At 45.4% G+C, this 26,325-nt stretch overlaps 3 protein-coding genes across 10 annotated transcripts; 1 reads left to right on the top strand and 2 right to left on the bottom strand.

Moving 5' to 3' along the window:
- Positions 1 to 513: 513 nt before the first annotated feature.
- Positions 514 to 1,598, bottom strand: LOC117066940 (cytochrome c oxidase assembly factor 3 homolog, mitochondrial). Its single transcript, XM_033182915.1, has 2 exons — positions 1,333 to 1,598; positions 514 to 1,038 (listed from the first exon to the last, which is right to left on the bottom strand). The coding sequence occupies exons 1-2, from the start codon at positions 1,544 to 1,546 to the stop codon at positions 932 to 934; spliced, it is 321 nt and encodes a 106-aa protein (XP_033038806.1). The 5' UTR covers positions 1,547 to 1,598; the 3' UTR covers positions 514 to 931.
- CNTD1 (cyclin N-terminal domain containing 1) lies at positions 1,593 to 13,311 on the top strand. Of its 4 annotated transcripts, none has more exons than XM_033182911.1 (7): positions 1,593 to 1,695; positions 6,400 to 6,475; positions 7,011 to 7,182; positions 8,528 to 8,690; positions 9,491 to 9,635; positions 10,585 to 10,681; positions 12,197 to 13,311. In XM_033182911.1, the coding sequence occupies exons 1-7, from the start codon at positions 1,683 to 1,685 to the stop codon at positions 12,365 to 12,367; spliced, it is 837 nt and encodes a 278-aa protein (XP_033038802.1). In that variant the 5' UTR covers positions 1,593 to 1,682; the 3' UTR covers positions 12,368 to 13,311. The 4 variants fall into 4 exon arrangements, with proteins under 4 accessions (XP_033038802.1, XP_033038800.1, XP_033038801.1 ...); XM_033182909.1 differs by having other exon boundaries at positions 1,647 to 2,101; XM_033182910.1 differs by having other exon boundaries at positions 1,647 to 2,101; positions 10,585 to 10,709; positions 12,197 to 12,808.
- BECN1 (beclin 1) lies at positions 12,948 to 26,325 on the bottom strand. Of its 5 annotated transcripts, XM_033182904.1 has the most exons (13): positions 26,142 to 26,301; positions 25,756 to 25,887; positions 22,786 to 22,853; positions 21,649 to 21,710; positions 21,132 to 21,200; positions 20,891 to 20,981; positions 20,648 to 20,784; positions 20,325 to 20,519; positions 18,345 to 18,491; positions 16,963 to 17,112; positions 16,390 to 16,450; positions 14,459 to 14,601; positions 12,948 to 13,734 (listed from the first exon to the last, which is right to left on the bottom strand). In XM_033182904.1, exons 2-13 carry the CDS (start codon positions 25,883 to 25,885, stop codon positions 13,644 to 13,646), a joined length of 1,344 nt encoding a protein of 447 aa, XP_033038795.1. In that variant the 5' UTR covers positions 25,886 to 25,887; positions 26,142 to 26,301; the 3' UTR covers positions 12,948 to 13,643. The 5 variants fall into 5 exon arrangements, with proteins under 5 accessions (XP_033038795.1, XP_033038796.1, XP_033038798.1 ...); XM_033182905.1 differs by lacking the exon at positions 21,132 to 21,200 and having other exon boundaries at positions 26,142 to 26,325; XM_033182907.1 differs by lacking the exon at positions 14,459 to 14,601.

Genomic DNA, 26,325 nt, shown 5'->3' with positions numbered 1-26,325 from the left:
TGAGGTAGGGGAAGATTTAAAAGGGACTCTGCTTTTCGCAGTGGGAGGCAGCAGTGGAAGCTGCCCAGCCCTCTGGCTTCCTACCATCAGTTAATGAGGAAACCGCAAGGTCAGTGATCCACTTGACTAAGTTAGGATCCCCTCCAGACCCCACCCTCGACCTGTACAGGCAGGTACAAGGGAAAGTTAAAAGAACGAAGACTGCTTGTCTTGCACCCTTCATCCACCTCTCTCTCCCCCTCTCTCTCTGGGGATGGGAAAAGCAGTAGAGCTACAGTATGTTCTTGTGGGTAGAGGACAGAAGAGTGACCTTCCTTCCCCTAAGACGTGGGTTCAGTCTCAAACCACCCAGTGATCTCGCCCTTAAATCAGGTGGAAAGATCTCATGGAAAAAGTAATTCTAGTTAAACATTTACAGCTCCCTGGGGCAGTGCCACCACTGCAGCTACTGCTTGTGAAGCTTTCCAGCATGAAGTGCCATATCCTGCCTCTCAGCCTCCATACTCACTTGACTCCAGGAGAATGACTCAGTTTATTATTCTCAATTTGACCCTATCTATACCACTTTAGGTTCAAACACTGCACAGAGCTGCCACACCTAACCTCATAACAATCACATCCCTGGAAGGTGAAGGGGGTAAACCACAAAGTCAGGAACATTGGGAAAAGCCATGGTCGCACGCACACCTCTCAAGGAAACAAACTACAAGAAAGGGCTCAGTCATTGTACACAGCAAGTGTGCAATGGGCAAAGTTCTGTTGACAGTAGCCAAATGCTTAAGTCCCTGGTTTCTTGGGATCAATCATGGCCCAAGGTTAGTAAGAAGGCCAACAATGTTGTGAGCAGGATTCAATTTGTACAGGGTCATGGGGCATCATCCACCATGTGAAGGGGCTCCAGCAGGTTGGACATGATCAATACCCATCCAGATTAGGATCCTGATGCCCTTGCCAGAGCTCGGGCTCGGGCAGCTTTGGCCTCGTCTTCTAGCTCATCTAGGAAACGCTCCTGGGAAATCGAGTAGAAGGTGTAACCATCTGGGGAGGTAGGTTCAGGAAACCACACGGACTATGCACATTCCCCTTTCCTAGATTTGCTCTACCACGCTTGTTACCTTCCCAAATCAGTGATTCCGGCTTCCCACCGCTTCTGTTTCTAAGCCCTGAACCCCAACTCCGTTATTAATAAATCAAAATAAAAGAGTACCTTAGGAATAACAAAGTACTAACCCCATTTTACCCCAAAATTAAACGGGTGGTTCAGCCCTCTTGCACACTCTGTTCCCCTTCCCCTATATGCGGTCCCCTTGAGTCTACAACAAGGACGGATACAAATAGCTAACACCAGGGCCCCGATGCCTAGGCCGGTCACGATGTTCCGGGTCCGCCGCTGCCGTACGACCTTCTGCCACTGGGCAAGCTGCGCCCGCCGCATGGAATACAGTTGCTCGGGTGTCAGCTTCTCCCGCGTCGGGTCGATACGCTGAGCGAACGGGGCCTCTCCACGCTTAGCATCCAGAGGGTCACCAGCTCCCGAAGCCGCCATGTCGCCGCTCCTCTCTTCGCGTTGCCACCGCGCGGGGCTCGCTGGGAACAGTAGTCCTGGGCCACTGCAGTGGACTCTGGGAGTTGTAGTCCGCGTGCCCTTTGCCAGGCTGAACCGCGGTTCCCGGGCACACGGGATGGACGCGGGAGGTGAGAAGCGGACGTGCTTTCTGATTGGCTGAGGAGTCCGCGGCCGTTGGGGCGGGAAAAAGCTGTGGAGGGTTCCAGGCTGTGGTGATAATTGGGTTTTCCTCAAACTTGAGGCGACGACACACTCACTGGAAGGGGACGAGTAATCCAGGGTGTGGCAGAAGACTAGAGAGGAGCTAAGGGGGTCAGTATGTGGATCCAGTGAACCTGTCCAGGTGCCCCAAGAGGCTCATGAATATGGACGGACCCATGAGGCCAAGATCGGCCTCTCTCGTTGACTTTCAGTTTGGAGTTGTCGCCACAGAGACGATCGAAGACGCCCTGCTTCACTTGGCCCAGCAGAATGAGCAAGCAGTGCAGGAGGCTTCGGGGCGGCTGGGCAGCTTCAGGGAGCCCCGGATCGTGGGTGCGGCTGCAGGGCCGGGGAGCTGGGTTCATGGGAGACTGGGGCTTGTGTCTTTCAGGCACCGACGTTGAGATTCCGTTGATTTTATTCATTCAGAGAATGTTTGCTAACCTTCTCTGTGGGGTGCTGGGGATATACTGATGGACAAGACTCACCAGTGCCCTTCCCTTGATTTCTTTGACATGTATGGAGTACTTATGAGTGCCACCGCTTGGCTAGAAAGGAAATAGAGGGCCAGGCATGGTTGCTCACACCTGTAATCCCAGCACTTTGGGAGGCTGAGGTGGGAGGATCACCTGAGGTCAGGAGTTCAAGACCAACCTGACATAGTGAAATCCCGTCTCTACTAAAAATACAAAAATTAGCCAGGTGGGATTACAGGCGCGCACTTGTAATCCCAGCTACTTGGGAGGCTGAGACAGGAGAATCGTTTGAACCCAGAAGGCGGAAGTTGCAGTGAGCTGAAATCGTGCCATTGCACTCCAGCCTAGGCGACAAGAGCGAAACTCCATCTCAAAAAAAAAAAAAAAAAAAAAGACCGGGCATGGTGGCTCACGCCTGTAATTCTAGCACTTTGGGAGGCTGAGACGGGTGGATCACAAGGTCAGGAGATCGAGACCATCCTGGCTAACACGGTGAAACCCCATCTCTACTAAAAGTACAAAAAAATTAGCGCGTGGTGGCGGGCGCCTGTAGTCCCACCTACTAGGGAGGCTGAGGCAGGAGAACGGCGTGAACCCGGGAGGTGGAGCTTGCAGTGAGCTTGGAGTGCCACTGCACTCCAGCCTGGGCGACAGAACGAGACTCCGTCTCAAAAGAAAAAAAAATAAAGAAAAAAAAAAAGAAAGATGAAATAGAGATAGAGGTCTTGCCTTCAAACCATGTGCAATTTGGGGGGAGATATTAGAACAAATATGCAATGACTAGGTACTATGATTAGATAAGTGATGTCAGAGAGAGATAAAACAAGCGTTTATGGGGGTTGAGAGGAGTGATGTGGTAATAGGAAGAATTCAGGGGATGGCCCAGGCATCGGGACATTTCAGGCAGACCTTGAAGGAAGGAGGACATTGGTTTGGTGAAGGGGGAGGAAGGAGACAGCGTTTCTACCAAAAAGAGGTAGCATGAGTAACGCTATGGAAATGGGGTGCTTAGGGTGCAAGTGGGTACACAGTGTAGTCCATGTCGGCCAGTGCATGTGGAAGAGAGTTGAAATTAAGACCGGAAAGGTAGTCTGGAGACATTCCATGTGGAAGTTTGAATGCCAAGGGGAAGAGTTTATCCTTGGTTTAGTAGGAAACCAAGAAGACATTGAAGGTTTTTAAATAAGGGATATGACGGTAACCCTCCCTTAGTAAGCATTATTTTGGCAGTGATGTAAAGGAGGTAAAGGATGGATTAAACCAGAGGGAGATGGGAGGTAGGCAGACAGGTAGAGTCAATGTCAGCAGGCTAGGTGATAGGGTAGAGGGAATAACAAGGGAGGGTGTATTAAAAACATTCCCAAGGCAAAGTCTAGGGTTCTGCTGTGGATACATTTAGGAAGTGAAAGAGGAAAAGGTGACTATGCTAAACAGTTGAGCCTAGAAGACTGGAAGTATAGTGGTCACTAAAAGAAACACATAGACACAGCCAGGCACGGTGGCTCACGCCTGTATTCCCAACACTTTGAGAGGCCGAGGCGGGTGGATCACAAGGTCAGGAGTTCGAGACCCGCCTGGCCAACACAGGGAAACCCCGTCTCTATTAAAAATACAAAAATTAGCTGGGTGTGGTGGCAGGCGCCTGTGGTCCCAGCTACTCGGGAGGCTGAGGCAGGGGAATTGCTTGAACCTGGGAGGCGGAGGTTGCAGTGAGCCAAGATCGTGCCACTGCACTCCAGCCTGGGTGACAGAGCAAGACTCTGTCTCAAAAAAAAAAAAAAAAAAGAAACACACAGACACACTACACAAATAAATAAAGCAGGAGGAAAAGTGACTTTTGTTTGGGAAAGATAATAACAGCTTTGAAGCCTGGCCAACATGGTGAAACCCCATCTCTATTAAAAATACAAAAATTAGCCAAGCGTGGTAGCAGGCACCTGTAATCCCAGCTACTCAGGAGGCTGAGGCAGGAGAATGGCTGGAACATGGGAGGCAGAGGTTGCAGCGAGCTGAGATTATGCCATTGCACTCCAGCCTAGGTAATAGAGTGAGACCTTGTCTCAAAAAAAAAAAAAATATATATATATATATACACATATATATACACATATGTATACATATATATACACACATATATACATATATATACACATATATATACGTATATATATATATATATATATATATATATATGTTAGAAGAGAGGTCAGAAATGGAGATCAAGGTTTTCAAGTTACCGTCACAATGATACTGTTGAAACTGTGGCAGAGGATGAGCTCCTAGAAGGAGAAAAGAAAAGCAGGTCAAGGGCAGTTCCTTGGGAAAACACTTTGTGTTCAGGGAATTGGAGTAAGAAGACTTGTGAAGGAAATAAAAGGAGGAGATAGGAATAGAACCAAGGGACTTTTGGATGTCAAGAGGAGACTGAAAAGGATGATGGTCAGAAGTTTCAGATGCTTTAGGGATATCAACAGAACTAAAGATTGCAAAAAGCCATGATATTTAACAATTTGGACGTATTTACTGTCCTCTGAGAATCATTTCAGCAAGTCAGGAAAGGTAGAAGCCAACATATAGAAAATTAGGGAGTGAATGATGAAGTGGAAGCAGTAGGTGTGTAAACCAGGCTTTCAAGTAATTCAACAGTGAGACTGAGACAGGAAGACTGCTTGAGCCCAGGAGTTTGAGACCAGCCTGGGCAATGTAGCAAGATCCTGTCTATTTATTATTTATTTATTTGTTTTAAAAAATTCAACAGTGATGGAAAAGAGAGAGGTGGAACCATGCCCTAAGAGGTTAAAAGGGGAGGGTCTTTTAGTTAATAGCAGATCTGAGTATCCTTGTTATTGAGGAGGTAGGGCCAATAGCAAGGGAAAGGTGTAACCCTCATCCATTCCACCTAATCCAAGCTCAGTTTCCTTGGCAAATTAAAATGGAAAACAGAAACAAATGCCTAGATAATTCAGAGCAAAACCAAACCAAAATTCAACAACTGCACACACACACAAAGAACAAAACTAAGAAATAAAGCCTAAAGTCAAGCAAATAAAATGACTAAGAGACACAATTACATGTTCTAGGGTATTTTGCTGAATTGCTTAAACTAATTTTGTTCTGCATTAGACATTGCTAGCCAAACCGTAGCCTCTGTAACGATGAGGTTTTGTACATCTATCTATGTGTAATGTGTGCTGAGTAGATTGTTAAACTGTCTTGTGTAAGCTTGACTTCATTTTCTAAGAAAGTTAAATTTTCTCTGAAGACATACGATTATTTGACTAAATGTGTAATTCTCTACTGATCAATGCTAAAAGGTCTTTGGTCTGTAGGAGCTTTCTTTGTTGAGAACTGATATTTACCTTTGTTTCCACCCTCTAATGATATTGCAAGATAAATATAATTCTATCTGGAGCTGTTCTTGCAAAGAGAAACAGAGGCAGGCTAAAATCTTGCCAAGGTATCTCACCCTTCCCACCTTCCCAATGACTCCCTCCCCCTAAATTGGGCTATGTTCCCCAATTTAGGGGATGTTTCTTCAAAACAAGCCACTTCACAGTAACACACTTGCTCCTGGGGAGAGGCTCAGCCACCAGATTTACCCAACAAACTGGTGGTGGAGAGATGGTGTCCAGCTGTAAGGTGACTTGTGTTTGTAAAGCAATGGGAGTTCTCCAGAGGGTGGTTACTAAACAAACAGTGTCATAAAGAATATTGAAGCTCCAGGAGGGATCTTTCTGTTCCTGCCAACATTCCACAGAAAACAGAATATAGCGGTTAGGGTTTTTATCCATCCAAGAATCTTCCTTGAAGCTGGGGGTTCCCAGCATGGTGTAGAGGTCACCTAGACCAACTGGTATGTTTGTGTGTAACCGGCCAAGCCTTTTATCAGCTGAAACCCACAGGAAGGCTCAAGGGTCACTGAGGGGGCTTGGTAAACCCTTGTCTTTGGCACTCAGTCAGCCTCCTTTTCATGCCTCTGATCTGCCTATTGGCAGCAAAGGAAACTAAGCTCAGCTTTGGTTGTTTTAGTCTCATCTTTCTCACCTCCTGACCCTCTTCCCTTGGCCCCATCATGGCTTTTACACAATGCCAAGAGTTTACAGAGTGGTTTTGGTTGCATCTTGTGAATTAGGCTCTTTTTTCCTGTTTTGGCAGAGTTTGTTTTTCTCCTGTCTGAACAATGGTGTCTGGAGAAATCTGTGAGCTACCAGGCTGTAGAAATCCTAGAAAGGTAAAGCCCTGCCATAACGTCTTTGTGAGCGACACCTCTCAGAGTGGCTAATGTTCCTACATCTTTAAGAAAGTACAAGTAGTTGCCCCTTACTCTGAGACCTGGTTTTACATCCTCTCTAACTTGCAAATATAAATTTCTTTGTTGTTATTGTTGTTTTGAGACAGGGTCTTGCTCTGTTACCCAGGCTGGAGTGCAATGGTGTGATCTCGGCTCACTACAGCGTGGACCTCCTGGGCTCAAGTGATCCTCCCCCCTCAGCTTACTGAGTAGCTGGGACTACAGGCATGTGCCTCCACACTTGGCACTTGGCTAATTTTTTTTTTTTTTTTTGGTAGAAACAGGTTTTTGCCATGTTGCCCAGGGTGGTCTTGAACTCCTGGGCTCAAGTGATCTGCCTGCCTCGGCCTCTCAAAGTGCTGGGATTACAGGTGTGAACCACCATGCTCAGCCTCAAATGTAAATTTCTTAGCCAGCAAATTAAACTCCCTTTAGTTTGAGTGTAGATTGTTTACTCTCCTTCCCTTCCTTATAGGTTTATGGTAAAACAGGCAGAGAACATCTACAGGCAAGCCACAATCCAGCCAAGAGATAATAAGAGAGAGTCTCAGAATTGGAGGGCTCTGAAAGAGCAGCTTGTCAACAAGTTTACTCTCCGTCTTGTGTCATGTGTTCAGTTGGCCAGCAAACTTTCCTTCCAAAACAAAGTAAGGAGCTGGGGTTGCTCATGGACACCTGAGTGTAAGGAAGAAACCAGCTTTTATACAAAGGGGGCTGTGATGAGCTTCAACTCAGTGACAAGAAGAAAATAAATTACAAAGTAAAAACAACGGCCGGGCATGGTGGCTCATACCTGTAATGCCAGCACTTTGGGAGGCTGAGGCAGGTGGATCACCTGAGGTCAGGAGTTCAAGACCAGCCTGGCCAACATGGTGAAACCCTGTCTCTACTAAAAATACAAAAATTAGCCAGGTGTGGTGGTGCACACCTGTAATTCCAGCTCCTCAGGAGGCTGAGGCAGGAGAATTGCTTAAAGTCAGGAGGCGGAGGTTGCCACTGTACTCCAGCCTGGGCGACAGAACGACTGTCTCAAAAAAACCAACAACAACAAAAAACTAGGTAGCTAGAGAAAACTACTCCTAGGTTAGGTAGGAGTAGTTAGGAGAGAAACCTACTCCTAGGTTAGGTGATACAACTCGTGGAAATTCCAGAGTGTAATTATGCTTCCTAAGCATACCTCCTACACACACACACACACACACACACACACTCTCTCTCTCTCTCTCTTTCTCCTCCTCTCACTCACACAGAGGCAGTTATTAAATAGCCTGAAGTTCTGTTCCCAAAGTATAATTGGGACAGATGCCATCATTCATACTGGTCACCTTTCCTCCCCTTGGACTCAAGGGCAGTTTACATAAGGGGCCTGAATTGCTAGCATACCTATCAGCAGTAAAGGCAAACTATTACATTTACAAGGGAAAAAAATGTTTCCACATCACTACCCAATGCCTACACAGTAAAATATCATTCATTCAACAAATACTGACTTCATTCTATGGCCAGATGCTGCACTAGGTGCCATGGCTACAACAGTAAACAATATTGTCTGTGCTAACAAGGAACCTATTATGTAATGGGAAAAGACACATACAAATAGTGTGAAAAAAAAAGCTCCGATTAATGTAAATAGAGGGCTATAAATGTACCTCGTCAGCCTTGGAGAGTCAAGGAAGTGTATTTAGAGAAAATGACTTCTTGAAATGGGGTGGATGGGAAATGGGAGGATCCTAAGAGGGAGAGGAATTAGGGAGGAAAGGAAGGGAGATCGAGATATAGAAAACAGCCTGTGTAGTGGCTTGGAGAGGGACAGCATGTTGGGTTTGGGAACTGCAAGTAATTCTGAATGACAAGCAGAATATGAGGGGGAATTACCATGAGACAAGACTGAAGATGAAGGAATGGGCTGGATTATGAAGGGCTTTGTGCACTCTGCCAAGATGTATGGTCTTTATCCTAACATTCTTCTTTCCTTCTCTTTTCTTTGCTCAGATAATCAGCAACATTACAGTCCTGAATTTCCTCCAGGCTCTAGGCTATCTACACACTAAAGAAGAACTGCTGGAGTCAGAGCTTGATGTTTTGAAGTCCCTGAACTTCCAAATTAATCTGCCCACTCCCCTGGCATATGTGGAGATGCTCCTAGAGGTTTTAGGTATCTTACGGTGTTAGGGAATATGGGTTGGAGACTTCCATAGAAAACAATACAAAATGTGCATGGTGGGGTAGGCATGGCTCACGCCTATAATCCTAGCACTTTGGGAGGCTGAGGCAGGTGGATCACTTGAGGCCAGGAGTTCAAGATCAGCCTGGCCAACATAGTGAGACCCCATCTCTACTAAAAATACAAAAATTAGCTGGGTGTGGTGGTGGGCACCTGTAATCTCAGCTACTTGGGAGGCTGAGGCACAAGAATTGCTTGAACCTGGGAAGTATAGGTTGCAGTGAGCCAAGATCGTGCCACTGCACTCCAGCCTGAGCGAGAGAGGATTCCTTCTCAAAAAAAAAAAAAAAAAAAAAAAAGGTACACAGGGATTTGGGAGCAGTGGACAGAACCTGCCAATGAGGAACAGTAGGAAGCTTGATGGTGTCTCCGGATGACTGAAAAAGGTGTTCCCTCTGGCACTTGTCAGGGAAAGAAGCTCAGAGGTCTTAGCAACTGGTTTCTGTTTGGACTTACTAGGCACTCTTATTGCAGGATGGAAGAGTTGACTTTATAGAGAAGCATAAGATAAGAGAGGGACAACTACATGCTAATTGTACATATACTACAGATGGAGGTTTCTCTACCTTTACTTTTGTCCTTCAAAACTGATCTCCAGCTAAACAGGTTTCTTGTAGAACACAGCAACCAGGAAGCACATTAGCACCTCAACAGCTTTATGTCACAACTGTGGTTATGATCAGAGAAGATAGGATCATAAATTATCCCTATCATTCCCATACTCCACCTAGGATACAATGGCTGTTTGGTTCCACCCATGAGGCTGCATGCAACCTGTCTGACACTGCTCGACCTGGTCTATCTTCTGCATGAACCCATATATGAGAGCCTGTTGAGGGCTTCAATTGAGAACTCCACACCCAGTCAGCTGCAAGGGTAAGACAACTCCTATAGGGTAGGCTCCTTCCAGGAACAGGGAAGGGGAGACAGACCACAAGAACTTGGGGAATGGAATTAGCCTAGCATGGCATCCAGTCCCGGATAACCTACTCAGTCTACCTGGTTCTCATTAGCTTCCGATATGTTGTTTGGATGCAGAGGACTGAGCCCGGTCAGGAAAACCCTAAAGGCTTTTACTTTTAAATTACTTTAAGTAATTAACATATTTTCTTTCCTAGTTTTTCCTTTATAGCTGCATATAACTCAAGGTTACTGGACTGCTTTGGTCAGTCACTTAGAAAAAAAAGTCGCCGGCACGGTGGCTCATGCCTATAATCCCAGCACTTTGGGAGGCCGAGGCGGGCGGATCATGAGGTCAGGAGATCAAGACCATCCTGGCTAACAAAGTGAAACCCCGTCTCTACTAAAAATACAAAAAATTAGCCGGGCATGGTGGGTGCCTGTAGTCCCAGATACTCGGGAGGTTGAGGCAGGAGAATGGTGTGAACCTGGGAGGCGGAGCTTGCAGTGAGCCGAGATCGCGCCACTGCATTCCAGCCTGGGTGACAGAGCAAGACTCCATCTAAAAAAAAAAGAAAAAAAAAAAAAAGAACAAACAGTCACAGGGTTGCAACTTGGACAAAAGTGTTTGATCACTGTAAAGTCAGGCTGTTTAAAAGCCTCAGTTATAACCAACCATTAGGGAGACAAATAGAACTACAAAAGGCCTATAAACCATTCAGACATAAGGCTCACGTTAATTCCAGTTAAGTTGGGGGAGAATGGGAGAGAAGGTAAATGAGCTATTACTTGATCATTTCCTTCCATGTCTAAAAAATCCAAGATGATTGACACAAATAATTCATAGTTGAAGTTCCATGACGCTATGATTTGGAAGATCAAGTTCCATTCTAGCTTTAAAATTAATGTGGTTTTAATCACTCAGGGAAAAGTTTATTTCAGTGAAGGAAGACTTCATGCTGTTGGCAGTAGGAATCATTGCAGCAAGTGCTTTCATCCAAAACCATGAGTGTTGGAGCCAGGTATGCACCACTGAGCAGGACCCGCATGGTAAGAATTCATTTAACAGGAAACATTTCACCCATCAGTTAAAGGAAAACAGAAGACAACCTACAGAAGTGCCAAGACCCAGGATTAGGATTAGTGTGCAAGATTTGAGAGGGAAAAATCTAGGATAGGGCTGAAATGTTTCCTCGTTTTCCTTTTATAAATCTGGAAACGGAGGCCCAAGTTCGGCTTGTTCATTTCTCTTTATAATGATAACCTGCTATTATGTTAAAAGTCCAGGCTGGGCATGGTGGCTCACGCCTGTAATCCCAGAATTTTGGAAGGCCAAGGCAGGAGGACTGTTTGAGCCCAGGAGTTCAAGACCAGCCTGGTCAACATAGCAAGACCTTGTCTCTACAAAAATTAAAAATTAGTCATAGCTGGGTGCAGTGGCTCACACCTGTAATCCCAGCACTTTGGGAGGCCGAGGCAGGTGGATCACCTGAGCTCAGGAGTTGGAGACCAGCCTGGGCAACATGGCGAAACCTTGTCTCTACCAAAAATTAAAAAAAAAAAAATTAGCTGGGTATGGTGGCCCACGCCTGTGGTCCCAGCTCCTCAGGAGGCCAAGGTAGAAGGATCGCTTGAGCCTGGGAGGTAGAGGTTGCAGTGAGCCAAGATTGCGCCACTGCACTCCAGCCTGGGAGACAGAATGAGACCCCATCTCGAAAAAAAAAAAAAAAAAAAGAAATTAGCTGGGCGTGGTGGTGCATGTCTATAGTCCCAACTACGTGGACTACTTGGCTAAGATGGGAGAATCACTTGAGCCCAGGAGTTGTAGGCTGCAGTGAGCCATGATTATGCCACTGTACTCTCGCCTGGGCGACAGTGAAACCGTCTCAAACAAACAAACAAAACAAAACAACAACAAAAAACTAGGAAAAAAAAAAAAAAAAGGCCAGGCAGGGTGCCTTACGCCTGTAACTCCAGCATTTTGGGAGGCCAAGGCAGGACTGTTTGAGCCCACAAGCTGGAGACCAGCCTGGGCAACACAGTGAGACCTCATCTCTACAAAAAATAAACAAAAGTAGCTGGACATGATGGCTTGCGCCTGTAGTCCCAGCTACTCCGGAGGCTGAAGTGGGAGGATCACTTAAGCCCAGGAGGTGGAGGTCGCAGTGAGCCAAAAATCACACCACTGCATTGCAGCCTGGCAGCCTGGGCAACAGAGTGAGACCCTGTTTCAAAACAAAACAAAGTCCAACAATTCTATCTTCTCAAATAATGAAAATGTCAAGGCCCAAATATCATTCTTGTATTTCACAAAACTTATCTCCAGCAGAGGGAATTGTCTAGCAGGAAGTTTCCATGCTAACATTATCAGGGAAAAGGTATCCTAATATAATTTGACCATTGGCAAACACTGGAATCTGGATTTCAGAAAAATGAATTTACAATTGCCTTGAGAGAACATCCCAAGTAATGTGTGTTTGTGCACTAAAACATGTTGAGATTTTTTAGTAATAAGAAATCTGTCTCTATTTCTGAAGGTTGTGGGGCATTTGCAGAGTATCACTGGTATTGCCTTGGCAAGCATTGCTGAGTTCTCTTATGCAATCCTGACTCACAGCGTGGGAGCCAACACTCCGGGGAGACAGCAGTCTATTCCTCCCCACCTGGCAGCCAGAGCTCTGAAGACTGTTGCTTCCTCTAACACATGAGGGAGGCTGAATCCACCAAATATAAACAGCCTTCCGTCACTGCACTCATGCCTCCCTCTGTTTACTTTCATACTAAGGGTACAGAAGTTCCAAGTCTCTTTTGAACTGTATTTTGTATGCCAATTTCATGCTTATTTTTTCTTTATCAGAGAGAGTTAAGGTGGACGAGCATGCCCTTTTTGTCATATCAGCCTGAAAATATTAAAAAGCTAAGTGGAGACAGATCAGTTGTTTCATTTTTGTTTAACAAGATATTTATACTTTTAATTTCATTAAGAGGAACATTAGGCATGGAGATCAGTATTAACCAGGGGCTCAAATACAGACTATCTGGGTGACCTTGACTAAGCTTCAAGGAGGTAGCCTTTATTTCCCCTTAAAATTAGTTTAACATCTGTTTCATTATTCAGATCTACACCAACAGGGCTTCCTCAACAGTTATCTGTTTTTACTAGAGTCTTTTTTTAAAACTAAAACTAACTCTGAACATGTTTCAACAGAATTTCCACATACCTGCATTCGAATTCAATTCTCCCAGAATATAAAGTACTCTATTTTAAAGAAAAACCCAACAGTGCGCCCCTGGGCAGTTTTCAGACTGCAGCAAATCTTTTATTACAAATAATTAAATCTCTCCATAATGTCTCAAACAGTATCAAACACCATTTCATATCTCTAACACAGAGCAGAGTCGAGAACCGAGTGAGAAGTGTTACATTTCAAGCATCTGATCACATCACATGGTGACCAGGTAAAGCTTAGATGTCATTTTCCCACATTATCCAACTGTGCATCTCAAACATAGCCTCGTCTCAGTAAAGACGAAAGTTTCTATTTCATACTGTTAAGTGCGGGAAGTTGAGAGAGATACAAATCCAGTGAAAACACATTAATCTCAATTCAACTCAGTTAAAAAAAAAAAAGCAAATTTAAATTAGTTTTTTCAGAGAAGAAAGGGAAAGGAGTCCATGGGGTTAAGAGTCAAAACTGTGACAACGGTTGGCAGCTATACCTGGCATGTTGTAGCTCTGGAACTATCTGTCATATGATATTTTAAAATAAAGTGGCTTTTGTGGATTTTTTCTTTTTTGGTATTGTAAACATGTACTGTTTAATATTACCCGAATTTAATTTAAAACATGTTTGCAAACAAAACAAAATTAAAAGCCTTTAAGGCAAACTCCCCTTAAGGAAAAAAGTCATTTGTTATAAAATTGTGAGGATACCCACGCAAGACCCCACTTAAGATTCGTCAGCATGAACTTGAGAGCTTTTGTCACTGCTCCTCAGAGTTAAACTGGGTTTTGATGGAATAGGAGCCACCGCTGCCTCCTGTGTCTTCAATCTTGCCTTTCTCCACATCCATCCTGCAGATGGACACAGCAGAATTCATTAGTAACTGAGATCTGAGTTAAGTCAGTTCAGGGCAGGGACTTGATCATGGGACCATTCACGTCATTTTGTCTATTAAAGAACACTTGGTAAGGAACGGTAGTGTATTTTGGATTTGCTTGAAAGCCAAAAAATCAAGAAGACTGTCACAAGAGCCTCATTGTCATTGCAGAGTACAGGGACAGGACACACACCCAAAGAAAAGAGAAGCCTGGAGTAGAGGTGAGTGAGGGTTACAGTACTTCTTGCTGTTTTCCTAGGCATCACTGAACTTGGCAGGGGAGAAACGGGGCAGTAGAAAATAAAGCTTATTTTGTGGTGATAGAAGCAGCCTTACTCTAGGTAAAAACTAGAGTTTCCATCCATCACTGGGATCCTAAAAAATCAAAAGTAGCATTCCTGTGTATTTCCAAGGACTTCAGGGAAACACCTTCTTGAAACTGGAGAGGAGGCTTGAGCTCTATGCCAATAAAACCCCCTAAACCATCTAAGGCCATATTCTTCTACTCCAAGGACTAGGTGGTCACATTCTGTCCTGCTTGCAGTACTGGGTCAGTCTCTGCCCATCAATGTCATGTGATTCTATGCCATATTTTTGCTTTCCCACCATTTATACTGTTTTGCCTCCATTCTTACTGCTGCTTCAATTCTGTTCAATTTGGTCCTATACAGGTTGACTCAGCATTGCACTATACTGACCTGTAGGGAAGACAAAAACGTGTCTCGCCTTTCTCAACCTCTTCTTTGAACTGCTGCACACAGTCCAGGAAAGCCACCATTGCATGGTCAAACTTGTTGTCCCAGAAAAACCGCAACCCCCCAGAACAGTATAACGGCAGCTCCTGCCCAAGAAGAGAAAACTGGCTATGGGTCTGGCACCAAGACAAGCTTCTAGAGATTGTTCCCAATTCTATCAATCTCTCAAGTCATGTTCTGTCTGTATCCCACTGGAATTTGAACAACTACAATAACCTTGGGCAAATAACAATACACTTAGAACTGTTTCACCATCAATGAAAATGTACCATAGGTTGAGCATCCTGAATCCAAAAATCCAAAATGCTACAAAACCTTTCCAGGAAGAGTAGATGGGAAAAGAAAAATAAATAAATAGACCAGGTGCGGTGGCTCACACCTGTAATCCCAGCACTTTGGGAAGGCAAGGCAGGTGGATCACCTGAGGTTGGAAGTTTGAGACCAGCCTGACCAACATGGAGAAACCCTGTCTCTACTAAAAATACCTAATTAGCCGGGCATGGTGGTGCATGCCTGTAATCCCAGCTACTCAGGAGACTGAGGCAGGCGAATCGCTTGAACCCAGGAGGCGGAGGTTGCAGTGAGCCGAGATCATGCCATTGCACTTCAGCCTGGGCAACAAAAGCGAAACTCCATCTCAAAAACAAAAACAAAAACAAACAAAAAAACCACAAAAAGAAAAGAAAAATAAATAAAAATAGGTTGGGCGCGGTGGCTCACATCTGTAATCCCAGCACTTTGGGAGGCTGAGGCGGGCGGATCACGAGGTCAGGAGATTGAGAGCATCCATGGTGAAACCCCGTCTCTTTTAAAAATACAAAAAATTGATGGGTGCCTGTAATCCCAGCTACTCAGGAGGAGAGGAGGCTGAGGCAGGAGAACAGCATGAACCCGCGAGGCAGAGCTTGCAGTGAGCCAAGATCACGCCACTGCACTCTAGCCTGTGTGACACAGCGAGATTCTGTCTCAAAAAATAAATTAATAAATAAATAAAAATAATAAAAAATGCCACAAAACCTGAAACTTTTTGACCATTGATATGATGCCACAAGTGGAAAATTCCATACCTGACACCTTTGTTTTCTGATGATTCAATGTATAGAAGCTTTGTTTCATGCACAAATTTATTTAAAATATTGTATGAAATTACCTTCAGACTACATGTATCAGGTATACATAAAACATAGAGGCCGGGCACGGTGGCTCATGTCTGTAATCCTAGAACTTTGGGAGGCCAAGGCGGGTACATCACCTGAGGTCAGGAGCTCGAGACCAGCCTAGTCCAACATGGTGAAACCCCGCCTCTACTAAAATACAAAAATCAGCTGGGTGTGGTAGTGGGTGCCTATAATCCCAGCTACTTGGGAGGCTGAGGCAGGAGGATAACTTGAACTTGGAAGGCAGTGAGCCAAAATCATGCCACTGCACTCCAGCCTGGGCAACAGAGCAAGACTCCGTCTCAAAAAAAGAAACATAAATGAATTTTGTGTTTAGACTTGGGTCCCATTCCCAAGATATCTTAGTATCTATATGCAAATATCCCAAAATCTGAATAAAAATCCAAAATCTAAAACACTTCTGGTGATATCCAAGCTATAAACATCTATGTCATGGTGATTCTTTTCCTATCCTAGTACACATATCCTCCTCTGACCTGCCCATATCCCTTCTCAACAGACTGTCAAAACCTAATTTTTGTCTACAAGCCCCCCAAAACTAAACCTGAACTAGACAAGATATTGAACAATACACTGGCTCTTTATGATATCTAGGTCTAAAAAATAAATTGAATGCCAATATCAAAGCAAACCGTCCATTTTGTTAAGAGATATAAGAAGTCTGTATTTCAGTGAAAATGGAGCTTCACAGAGTACCTTAGATTTGTCTGTCAGAGACTCCAGATATGAATGGTTTCCGTAAGGAACAAGTCGATATCTAAAACAAGATACAAACAGAGACAGACACAGGACTCCTCCTAAAGTGATTATTGGGAAGTTATAACCCAATGATTTCACTCTTCATTCTAGCCAAGGGCTTCTTTTATTATGCTCAACTGCCTCTCCCACCTCCCCACTGGATCCATGTTTAAAAGATTTTGTTTAATAAACAAACTACATTTATTATATAATTGCCTGGGGGCCTTCCATGAACAAATGTTACGTTGTGGTTTAAATTTAAGAAACAAAAACTGAAAATATCCTGAGGAACGCTAAGGCTCTGGGGACTGTAGGCTGGGGACTACGCTATGGTCATGCACTCAGTGATTGTGATCAGCAGAGACAGCCCTGTGATGAGGGGAAAACCAGACGCTCACGGCTCTCCAGCCACAGAAAACTCCCAGACTGTGGGCAGCAAGGGCTCCTGACATGGTGGAGAGCAGTACCAGGTTAGAGATACAAATTATATCAAAGACACACCACTCCCGAAGAAAGGGCTACACTTCCTACCTCTGAAATTTCAGACCCATCTTATTGGCCAGAGCATGGAGCAGCAACACAGTCTGGCCCCAAGCAGCATTAATCTCATTCCATTCTACGGGAACACTGGGCAGGCGACCCAGCCTGAAGTTATTGATTGTGCCAAACTGTCCACTGTGCCTATAGAGGAAGGCAGAAAGGTTGGGGGAAACACAAGGATTACTTAAAACTTTTGAGATTTCCCACTCTCACCCCAAACCTAGCTTCAATCTATCTTCAAGTCCATATATGCAAGCTGTACTTGGCACTTTAAATACATGTCCAAAACTTGAGTCATCATCTTTTTCCTTGCTGCTCAGATGCCAAAGCAGAAACCTGGGTGATATCCCTGAATGCTCCCTCAGCTCCTTCCCCACAAAACTGCCAACCTCTCCTGATTCTACCTGCTAAATCTCTTAGATCTGTCCACTTTTCTCCAAATTCAATGTTACTACTCTTTTCCTTTAGATTCCTACTGACAGTTATCCTTTCCAACGATTCCACCCCTTTACCCCAAGTCATTCCCCATGGTGCAGGTAAAACCATCGTTCACAAATACAAGTGTAATTATGTCACTTCCCTAGCCAAAATGCTTCAGTGTCTTCTCTGCCTTTTGGATCAAGTCCAAACCTCTTAATGAGGCCTACGAGATCCTTCAGGAACTGGTAACTCTCCAATTTCATATCCGGTCACTCTCCCCTTTACACTCAATCTTCAGTCACAATAAGCTCCTTTCTGTTCTCTGAATTCACCACTCCCTCTTTCCCATTGCTTTGCACATGATGTTCTCTCTGCTAGGAACAACGCCCTCTCTGTAGACTTCTACTTTACTTCTCAATTTAAACATAAGTCTCCTATGGGGAAACTCCATGTGGACTCCCCAAACTGGATCAAGTGCCCTTATGTGTTCCCACAGCACTCTGGGTTTACCATCATCACACTGCATTACAACTGCTTGTTATTTATCCATCCCTTCCACCAGACGATATGCAACTAGAAGGCTGACTGCACACTGTTTTGCTGTTGCCCTCTTAGCACTCAGCACAGTGCCTATTGCAGAGTAGATGCTCAACAGTTATTAAATTGATGAAACATCAAACACCCTGGGGATAAGAAATCAGCACCAGGCAGCTTACCAGGTTTTTAAGTGGCTGAAGGGCTCAGGCCTTTTCCTTTCTTTAGAAGGGTGGATATCACCAAGCTCTAGCATTCCAATCCCTACTGTGCCTATCCCATCACTACGAATGAAAGAAATCTAGCTGGGTGAAGATAAACTACAGTCCCTCTTTTGTGGGAAGTGGGCACCCAGGCTTAGTGGTCAACAGCTAAGGTCCAGGTATGTGCGGTGCTCCTCATCCCCCAGCTCTCATTACCAGATGTGGAAGGTTGCATTAAAGACATTGGTTTTCTTCAGCTTATCCAGCTGAATCTGTGCATAACGCATCTGGTTTTCCACACTCTTCAGCTCATCATCCAGCTCTAGCTGTTGCCGTTTAAATTCACTGTATTCTCTCTGATACCTGTGAGCAGCCAAGGGGGACATTGAAGGCTGTTAGGGCTAAAGTTTCTCTCTCACCACACTATGAATGATTCTTTAGTGATCATAGTTACATCTAGCTCTAGCATCTTTTATATTTGGCATAGATCCCATTCTGACGAACATGTACATCCTAGCTGTTTTGCCTCGAAGGAACAGAAATGTTCCTTCTGCCCATATGCAAAAAGGTGGAGGAAAAAAGAATTCTCCCAAACCAGGGCAAAAAATCTCTTTATTTCTGATCTTTTTCAGAAGTGAGGTGAATGGGTTAGGAGTAGCTTCTTGGGGCCGGGTACAGTGGCTCACACCTACAATCCCAGCCCTGTGGGAGGCCAAGACGGGTGGATTACTTGAGGTCAGGAGTTCGAGAGCAGCCTGGCCAATGTGGTGAAACCCCGTCTGCACTAAAAATACAAAAATTAGCCAGTCATGGTGGCACATGCCTGTAGTCCCAGCTACTCGGGAGGCTGAGGTGGGAGAATTGCTTCAACCCAGGAGGCGGAGGTTGCAGACAGCTGAGATCACATCACTGCACTCCAGCCTAGGCAACAGAGTGAGACTCTGTCAAAAAAAAAAAAAAAAGTGGCTTTTTCCCGCTGGGCATGGTGGCTCATGCCTGTAATCCCAGCACTTTGGGAGGCTGAGGCAGGTGGATCACTTGAGCTCAAGAGTTCAAGACCAGCCTGGGCAACATGGGGAAACCCCGTCTCTATAAAAAATAAAAAAATTAGCCAGGTATGGTGTTGTACGCCTGTAGTTCCAGCTACTTGGGAGGCTGAGGTGGAAGGATTGCTTGAGTGCAGGAAGTCGAGGCTGCAGTGAGTCATGACTGCACCACAGCACTCCAGTCTGGATGACAAGAGTAAGGCTCTGTTTCCAAAAACAAAACAAAACAAAACAAACAAACAAAACAGTGGCTTCTTCCATGAACTGGCCATAATTTGCCTTCTCAAGTTTCGCTTCTATACACTTACTGTCCTTTAAATAGTTACTATACCCCACTTCCAGTGAAACTTGTTATACTACTGTGTGAAAAAAATGGACTTTTCTCTGTCCTTCATTTTCACAACTTTAGTTAGTATGGACATTGTGTCTCCTCCACTAGACAGAAGGTTCTCTCAGGTCAAGGACATCCATCATGTTTTTATTTTTTGATACAGGGTCTCAACTCTGTTGCCCAAGCTGGAGTGCAGTGGTGTGATCACAGCACACCATAACCTCGAACTCCTGGGCTCAAGTTATTCTTCACTCCAGCCTCCTGAGTAGTTGCTAGGACTACAGGTTTACCACAGCAGCCTAGTTTTTTTAAAATTTTTATTTCTGTAGACATGGGGTCTCACTATGTTGCCCTAGACGGTCTTAAATCCTGGCCTTAAGGGATCCTCCTGCCTTGGCTTCCCAAAGTGCTGGAATTACAGATGTGAGCCACCACACCTGGCCCCCGTGAAATTTTTAAGCTTGGAGGGAAAAACGTAGACTAATTAGCTCATCTTTTCAGACAACGATGGCTAGAAAGTGGCTGATTCATCCAAATGAGCCCATTCCCTACAGGACAGAGCCAAAACTGGAGCTCTGGTTTCTGCACTCTCTCTTTAACCAACGTCCTTTTCTCATTAATCATGCCAACTCTTCATAGGTAACTCTCCCAGCAAACCTCTAGAAACAGGGCATGGAAGCAATATGCAGGATCTGGGGCAGGCATGCTGCTGACTGACAGCTGACTAGAATTTACAAACTAATTAGACACATTCAGCTGGAAGTCATTTCCTCTCCTGGAGCCTTGAGTGTGAGAAGATAGAACAGGGTGAGCACTCACTGAGCTTCCTCCAGATCCAGTCTCTCAGCCTCAGCCTGGACCTTCTCGAGATTTTCTGCCACTATCTTGCGGTTCTTTTCCACGTCTTCCAGCTCCTGGATCAACCTCTCCTCCTCTAGTGCTAGCTCCTTTAGCTCCATCTGTAGCTGTTCACTGTCATCCTCATTCATTTGCTCTAAGATCTCCAAACAGCGTCTGCCAAAGACACAGGAAGACTATACTTACTAGAGCTCCATTTGCCTGAGTGGAGTAGGGCTCTTGGGTAAGCACCAAGTAGTCCCAGAGCAGTTACAGCTCTGAGCCCTGGCTCTGGAGACACTCACTTGTAGTTCTGACACTCATTTTCAGTGACGTTGAGCTGAGTGTCCAGCTGGTCTAAAAGAGTATCTGTGCATTCCTCACAGAGTGGGTGATCCACATCTGTCTGGCCCGACATGATGTCAAAAAGGTCTCCAGTGACCTGGAAGTGTGGGAGAGTCAGGGTAGAGCCTCCCCCATGCTTCCTGCTTAATTACCCACTCTCCCAGCCAGGCCTACTGCTTGCCACTGGAATGGGGCCGACTTGCCTTCAGTCTTCGGCTGAGGTTCTCCATGGTGCCGCCATCAGATGCCTCCCCAATCAGAGTGAAGCTGTTGGCACTTTCTGTGGACATCATCCTGCAGACAGCCCCCCGCCCACGGGCCACATGAGGGAACAGAGAGGCTTCCTCCACCTACTGCAATGCCAGTGGCAGAGACTCTCAAGCACCAGCTGAGGGGCCTCAGGGCACATACCCACTCCTAGCCCAACTGACCTCCCAAGGGTACCTCTCTCCCAAAGGAAGGCCATGCTGGTCTTCCACAGAGACACTCAGCACGAAGGTTGGCCTTGATGGACTAAGGAGGGAAAGGGAGCATAAAAAATTGATATGTCTACAGTGGAAAAGGACGGAGAACCAGGAAAGGCCATTTAAAAAAACATTACACCCCTTGCCAGCAACCTCTTTACCTGCAGCAATGAGAACTAAGGACCCAAACATCTAACATTTGCTATTTTGAAACTTCTCAAGAGCCCATCTCTTGGTGATTAGTCAATCACTCCCTCAATTTTTTTCAATACTTCATCATTAAAGCTACTACCCTTTCCCACTGTGTGAATGGCTATAGGAAAACATCCATACTGGAAGGTGACGGGCCAGGTATAGGGGAATACATCTTTTCTGAGAGGGTCAAAAGGCTAGGTGATGATGCATCTCCATCACCTGGCTCCAGGTCTCGATTCCTGGATTTAATTAAAATTCTACTAGTCTTTGGCAAGGAATGGGGGCTGAGAAGTAGTAGGCACCTGGCTGGGGGGATGAATCTGCGAGAGACACCATCCTGGCGAGGAGTTTCAATAAATGGCTCCTGGGAAAGAAATAAGAGGGCATTAGAATTCTGGCAGCTTAGAGGTAGAGAGTTCATCTCCCAAACACCCTCAGAACTATATGGCTTTAGTCTTTTTTTTTTTGAGACGGAGTCTCGCTCTGTGGCCCAGGCTAGAGTGCAGTGGCCGGATCTCAGCTCACTACAAGCTCCGCCTCCCAGGTTTACGCCATTCTCCTGCCTCAGCCTCCCGAGTAGCTGGGACTACAGGCGCCCGCCACCTCGCCCGGCCAGTATTTTTTTTATATTTTTTAGTAGAGACTAGGTTTCACCGTGTTAGCCAGGATGGTCTCGATCTCCTGACCTCGTGATCCGCCCGTCTCGGCCTCCCAAAGTGCTGGTATGGCTTTAGTCTTGATTGATAACCACAAGACTTGATAAACCACAGAGACTTAAAAAATGGGTATTATCAAAGCAGTGGAGGTATTAATGACCTCTACTAAACCTGACGTCAGCACTCTCCCAGTGACTGGCAGCAGCGGGTAAATAAACACTCCAGCTCCCTTGCTACTTGAGAGGAAATCTCAGGTGTGTATTCAACACTATCTCACAGGATGTGGCTCCACAGATGCTCCACAGGATCACTGATATTATCACAACTTAAAATGACATGTTCTCTAACACTGACAATTCTTTCTGTCCTAGGTAATCATACAATTCGCTGTCCTAACCAGGATGCTTTTGAGAATGGAGAGGAGCGGATATTAACAACTAGCTAGAACAGATGCAAATCAATGCTCTGGCACGACCTGGACACACAGATCATCCCATCTCCAACTGACAATAATTTATAATTCTGCTTCAAGTAAAGAGCCCTTTCCAACATTTTTAAATGGCTCATTCAGTAACCCTGTGACCTCAGGTCTGTACCTCCAATAGCGCACAACAGCCTGATCATGTAGAATGTCTCCTTACCCAGAGACCCCAAAAGTCTGGGGGCTCTAGAAGCGCCAAGTAGCCTGCAGAAAACAAGCCTGCATTCCTGTGTTTTCATATCATATCTCCCATTTGGAATGTTTACTACATGAGGAAGATGGGGAGAGGGTACTTCTATTACCTCTCCTGAGTTAGTCTCTTCCTCCTGGGTCTCTCCTGGTTTCGCCTGGGCTGTGGTAAGTAATGGAGCTAAGGGCAAGGAAAATATTGGGTCAGATACAGTCTTATTAAAGCAGAAGGGCATCTGAAAGTATGGGAAGAGTCTGAAATATTCTCATCACCACCCTCACCTCCAATTTTTCTTAAAGTACCATTTACACCAAAAAGAATCTGTGATCCTCTTCACCCCCATTAAATCAGATTAAGGAAATGTTCACTTTTTTAAGGCATAATGGTGTCATGATTATTATTATTATTTTGAGATGGAGTCTCGCTCTGTCGCCAGGCTGGAGTGTAGTGGCGCGATCTCGGCTCACTGCAATCTCTGCATCCCGGGTTTGAGTGATTCCCCTGCCTCAGTCTCCTGAGTAGCTGGGACTACAGGGGCGCACCACCACACCCAGCTAATTTTTTGTATTTTAGTAGAGACAAGGTTTCACCATGTTGGCCAGGTTTTGATCTCCTGACCTCATGATCTACCCGTCTCGGCTATCCAAAGTGCTGGGATTACAGGCTGAGCCACTGTGCCCGGCCAGGATCATTTATTTTTAATAATCCTTACCTGTCAAAAATACAGAAATATTTACAGTATTTATGTTTGGGATTTGCTTCAAAACAATTCAGGGTGGGAAGGAACGGATGGGGTTGTGGACAAAGCGCGATGAAATATGTGTTGATAATTGTTGCAACTAGGTGATGGGTACACAGGGGTTCATGATATACTCTGAAATTTTCCATCACAAAAATAAACATCTGTTTCCCCCAGAATAGCAAGGAGGGAACATAAGGAAACTTTCTGGGAAGATGAAACATTGCTAAATTGCAGTGATCCAGATCACATGAGTGTATCCATTTGTCAAAAATGCATAGCTAAGATTCATATATTTCAAGGCACGACAATTTACCTTTCTAAAAAGGTGTGAAAAACATAATAATTGAGCAGGGGATGGGAGGTGAGTGGAGGTGTAGATAACATAAGAATGTGAGAATCTGGCTGATTGTTGAAGCTGGGTGATGAATACAAGGCAGGCTATGCTATTCTCTTGACTATATAGGTCTGAAATTTTCCATAATAAAAAGTCAAAAACTGTTATTAAAAGAGTTAATTTCGGCCAGGCGCAGTGGCTCACGCCTGTAATCCCAGCACTTTGGGAGGCTGAGGGGGCAGATCACAAGGTCAAGAGATCGAGACCATCCTGGCCAACACAGTGAAACCCTGTCTCTACTAAAAATACAAAAATTAGCTGGGCGTGGTGGTGTGCACCTGTAGTCCCAGCTACTCGGGAGGCTGACAGAGGTTGCAGTGAGCCAAGATTGTGCCACTGCACTCCAGCCTGGCAACAGAGCGAGACTCCATCTCAAAAAAAAAAAAAAAAAGAGCTAATTTCCCCTCAAAAAAGAGAAACCAGGTAATAATAGCAGCTAACATTTATTGAATGCTATTTGCCCAGCATATTCCTAAGTGTTTCTGTGGTTTGTCATATTTGAACTTTATAAATTTCTTTATGAGGCAGTTTAACATTTTACAGACAAATCAGAAACTAAGGCTTGGAGAAATGAAGTAACGTGCAAAAAGTCGTTCAGCTAGTAAATGACAGCCAGGATTTAAACCCAAGCAGGCTGACTCCAGGCCCATAAGCTTATCTAAGCTGCCTATTCAGCCTTCTCTTTTACTGTCTGACTTAATCTGAATTCTTCCGACTTTGCGGGGTTTTGGGGTTTTTTATTCTTTTAATTATAGAGACAGGGTCTTACTGTGTTGCCCAGGCTGGTCTTGAACTCCTGCTCAAGTGATCCACCTGCCTCAGCCTCCCATAGTGCTGGGAGTACAGGTGTGAACCACCACTCCTGGCCTTTTTTATTGATTTATTGATTTATTGATACAGGGTCTTCCTCTATTGCCCAAGCTGCAGTGCAGTGGCATGATCATAGCTCACTGCAGCTTTGACCTCCTGGGCTCAAGTGATCCTTCTGCCTCAGCCTCTACTACTCATCACACTCAGCAATTTTTTCTTTCTTTTTTTTTTTTTTAGTAGAGACAAGATCTCTGCTAGGTTGCTCAGGTTGGTAGTAGAACTCCTGAGCTCAAGCAATCCTCCCACCTCAACCTCCCAAAGCACTGAAATTACAGGCATGAGCCATCATGTCCAGCAAATTCTTCAGACTTTAAGACTGTACTCCATTTACCAGCTGTTGGACCTTAGGTGAGTCACTTAATCTCACTGTGCCTCAATTCTTCATCTGAAAAATGATGTAATGATGGTGTACCCCGTAGGGGTTGTTACAGGGACTAAATGAAGTAACATGTGTAATGCACTTGGTATTACTATATAGTAAGTCCTCAACAAATACCATTTATTATTATATATACATATTCCTTCTCTCTGAAATAGCAGGAGCAGAAAATAAGGATCTTTCTTTTGCTACGGAAAGCTCTTTTTTTTGAGACGGAGCCTAGCTCTGTTGCCCAGGCTGGAGTGCAGTGGTGCGATCTCAGCTCACTGCAACCTCCACTTCCTGGGTTCAAGCGATTCTCCTGCCTCAACATCCCGAGTAGCTGGGACTACAGGCGCGTGCCACCACGCCCGGCTAATTTTTGTATTTTTAGGAGAGACGGGGTTTCGCCATGTTGGCCAGGCTGGTCTCGAACTCCGGACCTCAGGTGATCTACCCACCTCGGTCTCCCAAAATGCTGGGATTACAGGCGTGAGCCATCGCTCCAGGTCGGTCGGAAAGCTCTCAGAAGCCCACAGTGTCAGAATGCTTTATGTTCCCGAGGAGAAAACAGGGAGCCAGAGAGATGAAGTGACTTTCCTAGGTTCACACGATGAGTTTGTGGCAGACTACACAGCCACCATAAGAATTATATCACCAAAGCTGCCCACCTTCCACATTCTTGACTGACCACCCTCTTTCCAAGGGTCTCGCTGACCTGTGAGTTCCTGGATGGTGACACGGTCCAGGATCTTGAAACTCGTGTCCAGTTTCAGGGGCTGGCTGCAGCGCTGGCACACGAAGCTCACCTGCATGGTGCTGTTGTTGGACGTCTTAGACCCTTCCATCCCTGCGGCGGTGGAAAAAAGGCAACATTATGGAGAAGCGACGCCCTTGAACCTCCGGCCCGGGGTTACCACACGCCTTGGTGACGACGGTAAAGAGAGGGAACTCCCAGTCTGCGCCGTTCCCTCTAGGAATGGTATGATACGGGGCGGACCTGCTTCCGGGGCAGCCTGAGCAAAGGTAGTTTAGAACCCAGGGTCAGGGAAGGGACTCCAGTAAGAGCCGTGAGGGTTCCCAAACTCCCTTCTAAGGTCCCACCTCAGCCCCGATGCTCTTCACCTCGGGAGCCCGGAGCCCGTCACCCAAGTCCGGTCTACCGCGGGGGCACTGTGGCCTCGGGTCGGTCCCAGAGCGAGGCCTCCAGAACTGCCATCGCTCTGTCTTCAGCGACTTCCCGGTCCGCCGGCGGAAAACTTCCGCCCGAGACCGGACATGACGCCAC

The sequence above is a fragment of the Trachypithecus francoisi genome, unplaced genomic scaffold (genome assembly GCF_009764315.1).
Source record: "Trachypithecus francoisi isolate TF-2019V2 unplaced genomic scaffold, Tfra_2.0 Lachesis_group20, whole genome shotgun sequence".
NCBI classification, from domain to species: Eukaryota; Metazoa; Chordata; class Mammalia; order Primates; family Cercopithecidae; genus Trachypithecus; species Trachypithecus francoisi.
The sequence above is the reverse complement of the archived record's forward strand: the minus strand, read 5'-3'. Positions and strand labels throughout refer to the sequence as shown.

Coding starts and splice junctions, on each gene's coding strand:
- BECN1 (XM_033182904.1), bottom strand. CDS start 25,885: ATGGAAGGGTCTAAGACGTCCAACAACAGCACCATGCAGGTGAGCTTC. Junction 17,113..18,344: donor AATGCAACCTTCCACATCTG/GTAATGAGAGCT, acceptor CTTCCTCTATAG/GCACAGTGGACAGTTTGGCA. Junction 13,735..14,458: donor CGTTTTTGTCTTCCCTACAG/GTCAGTATAGTG, acceptor GTCCATCTGCAG/GATGGATGTGGAGAAAGGCA.
- CNTD1 (XM_033182909.1), top strand. CDS start 1,927: ATGAATATGGACGGACCCATGAGGCCAAGATCGGCCTCTCTCGTTGAC. Junction 8,691..9,490: donor GATGCTCCTAGAGGTTTTAG/GTATCTTACGGT, acceptor TACTCCACCTAG/GATACAATGGCTGTTTGGTT. Junction 10,682..12,196: donor ACCATGAGTGTTGGAGCCAG/GTATGCACCACT, acceptor CTATTTCTGAAG/GTTGTGGGGCATTTGCAGAG.
- LOC117066940 (XM_033182915.1), bottom strand. CDS start 1,546: ATGGCGGCTTCGGGAGCTGGTGACCCTCTGGATGCTAAGCGTGGAGAG. Junction 1,039..1,332: donor GGCCCTGGTGTTAGCTATTT/GTATCCGTCCTT, acceptor CTACCTCCCCAG/ATGGTTACACCTTCTACTCG.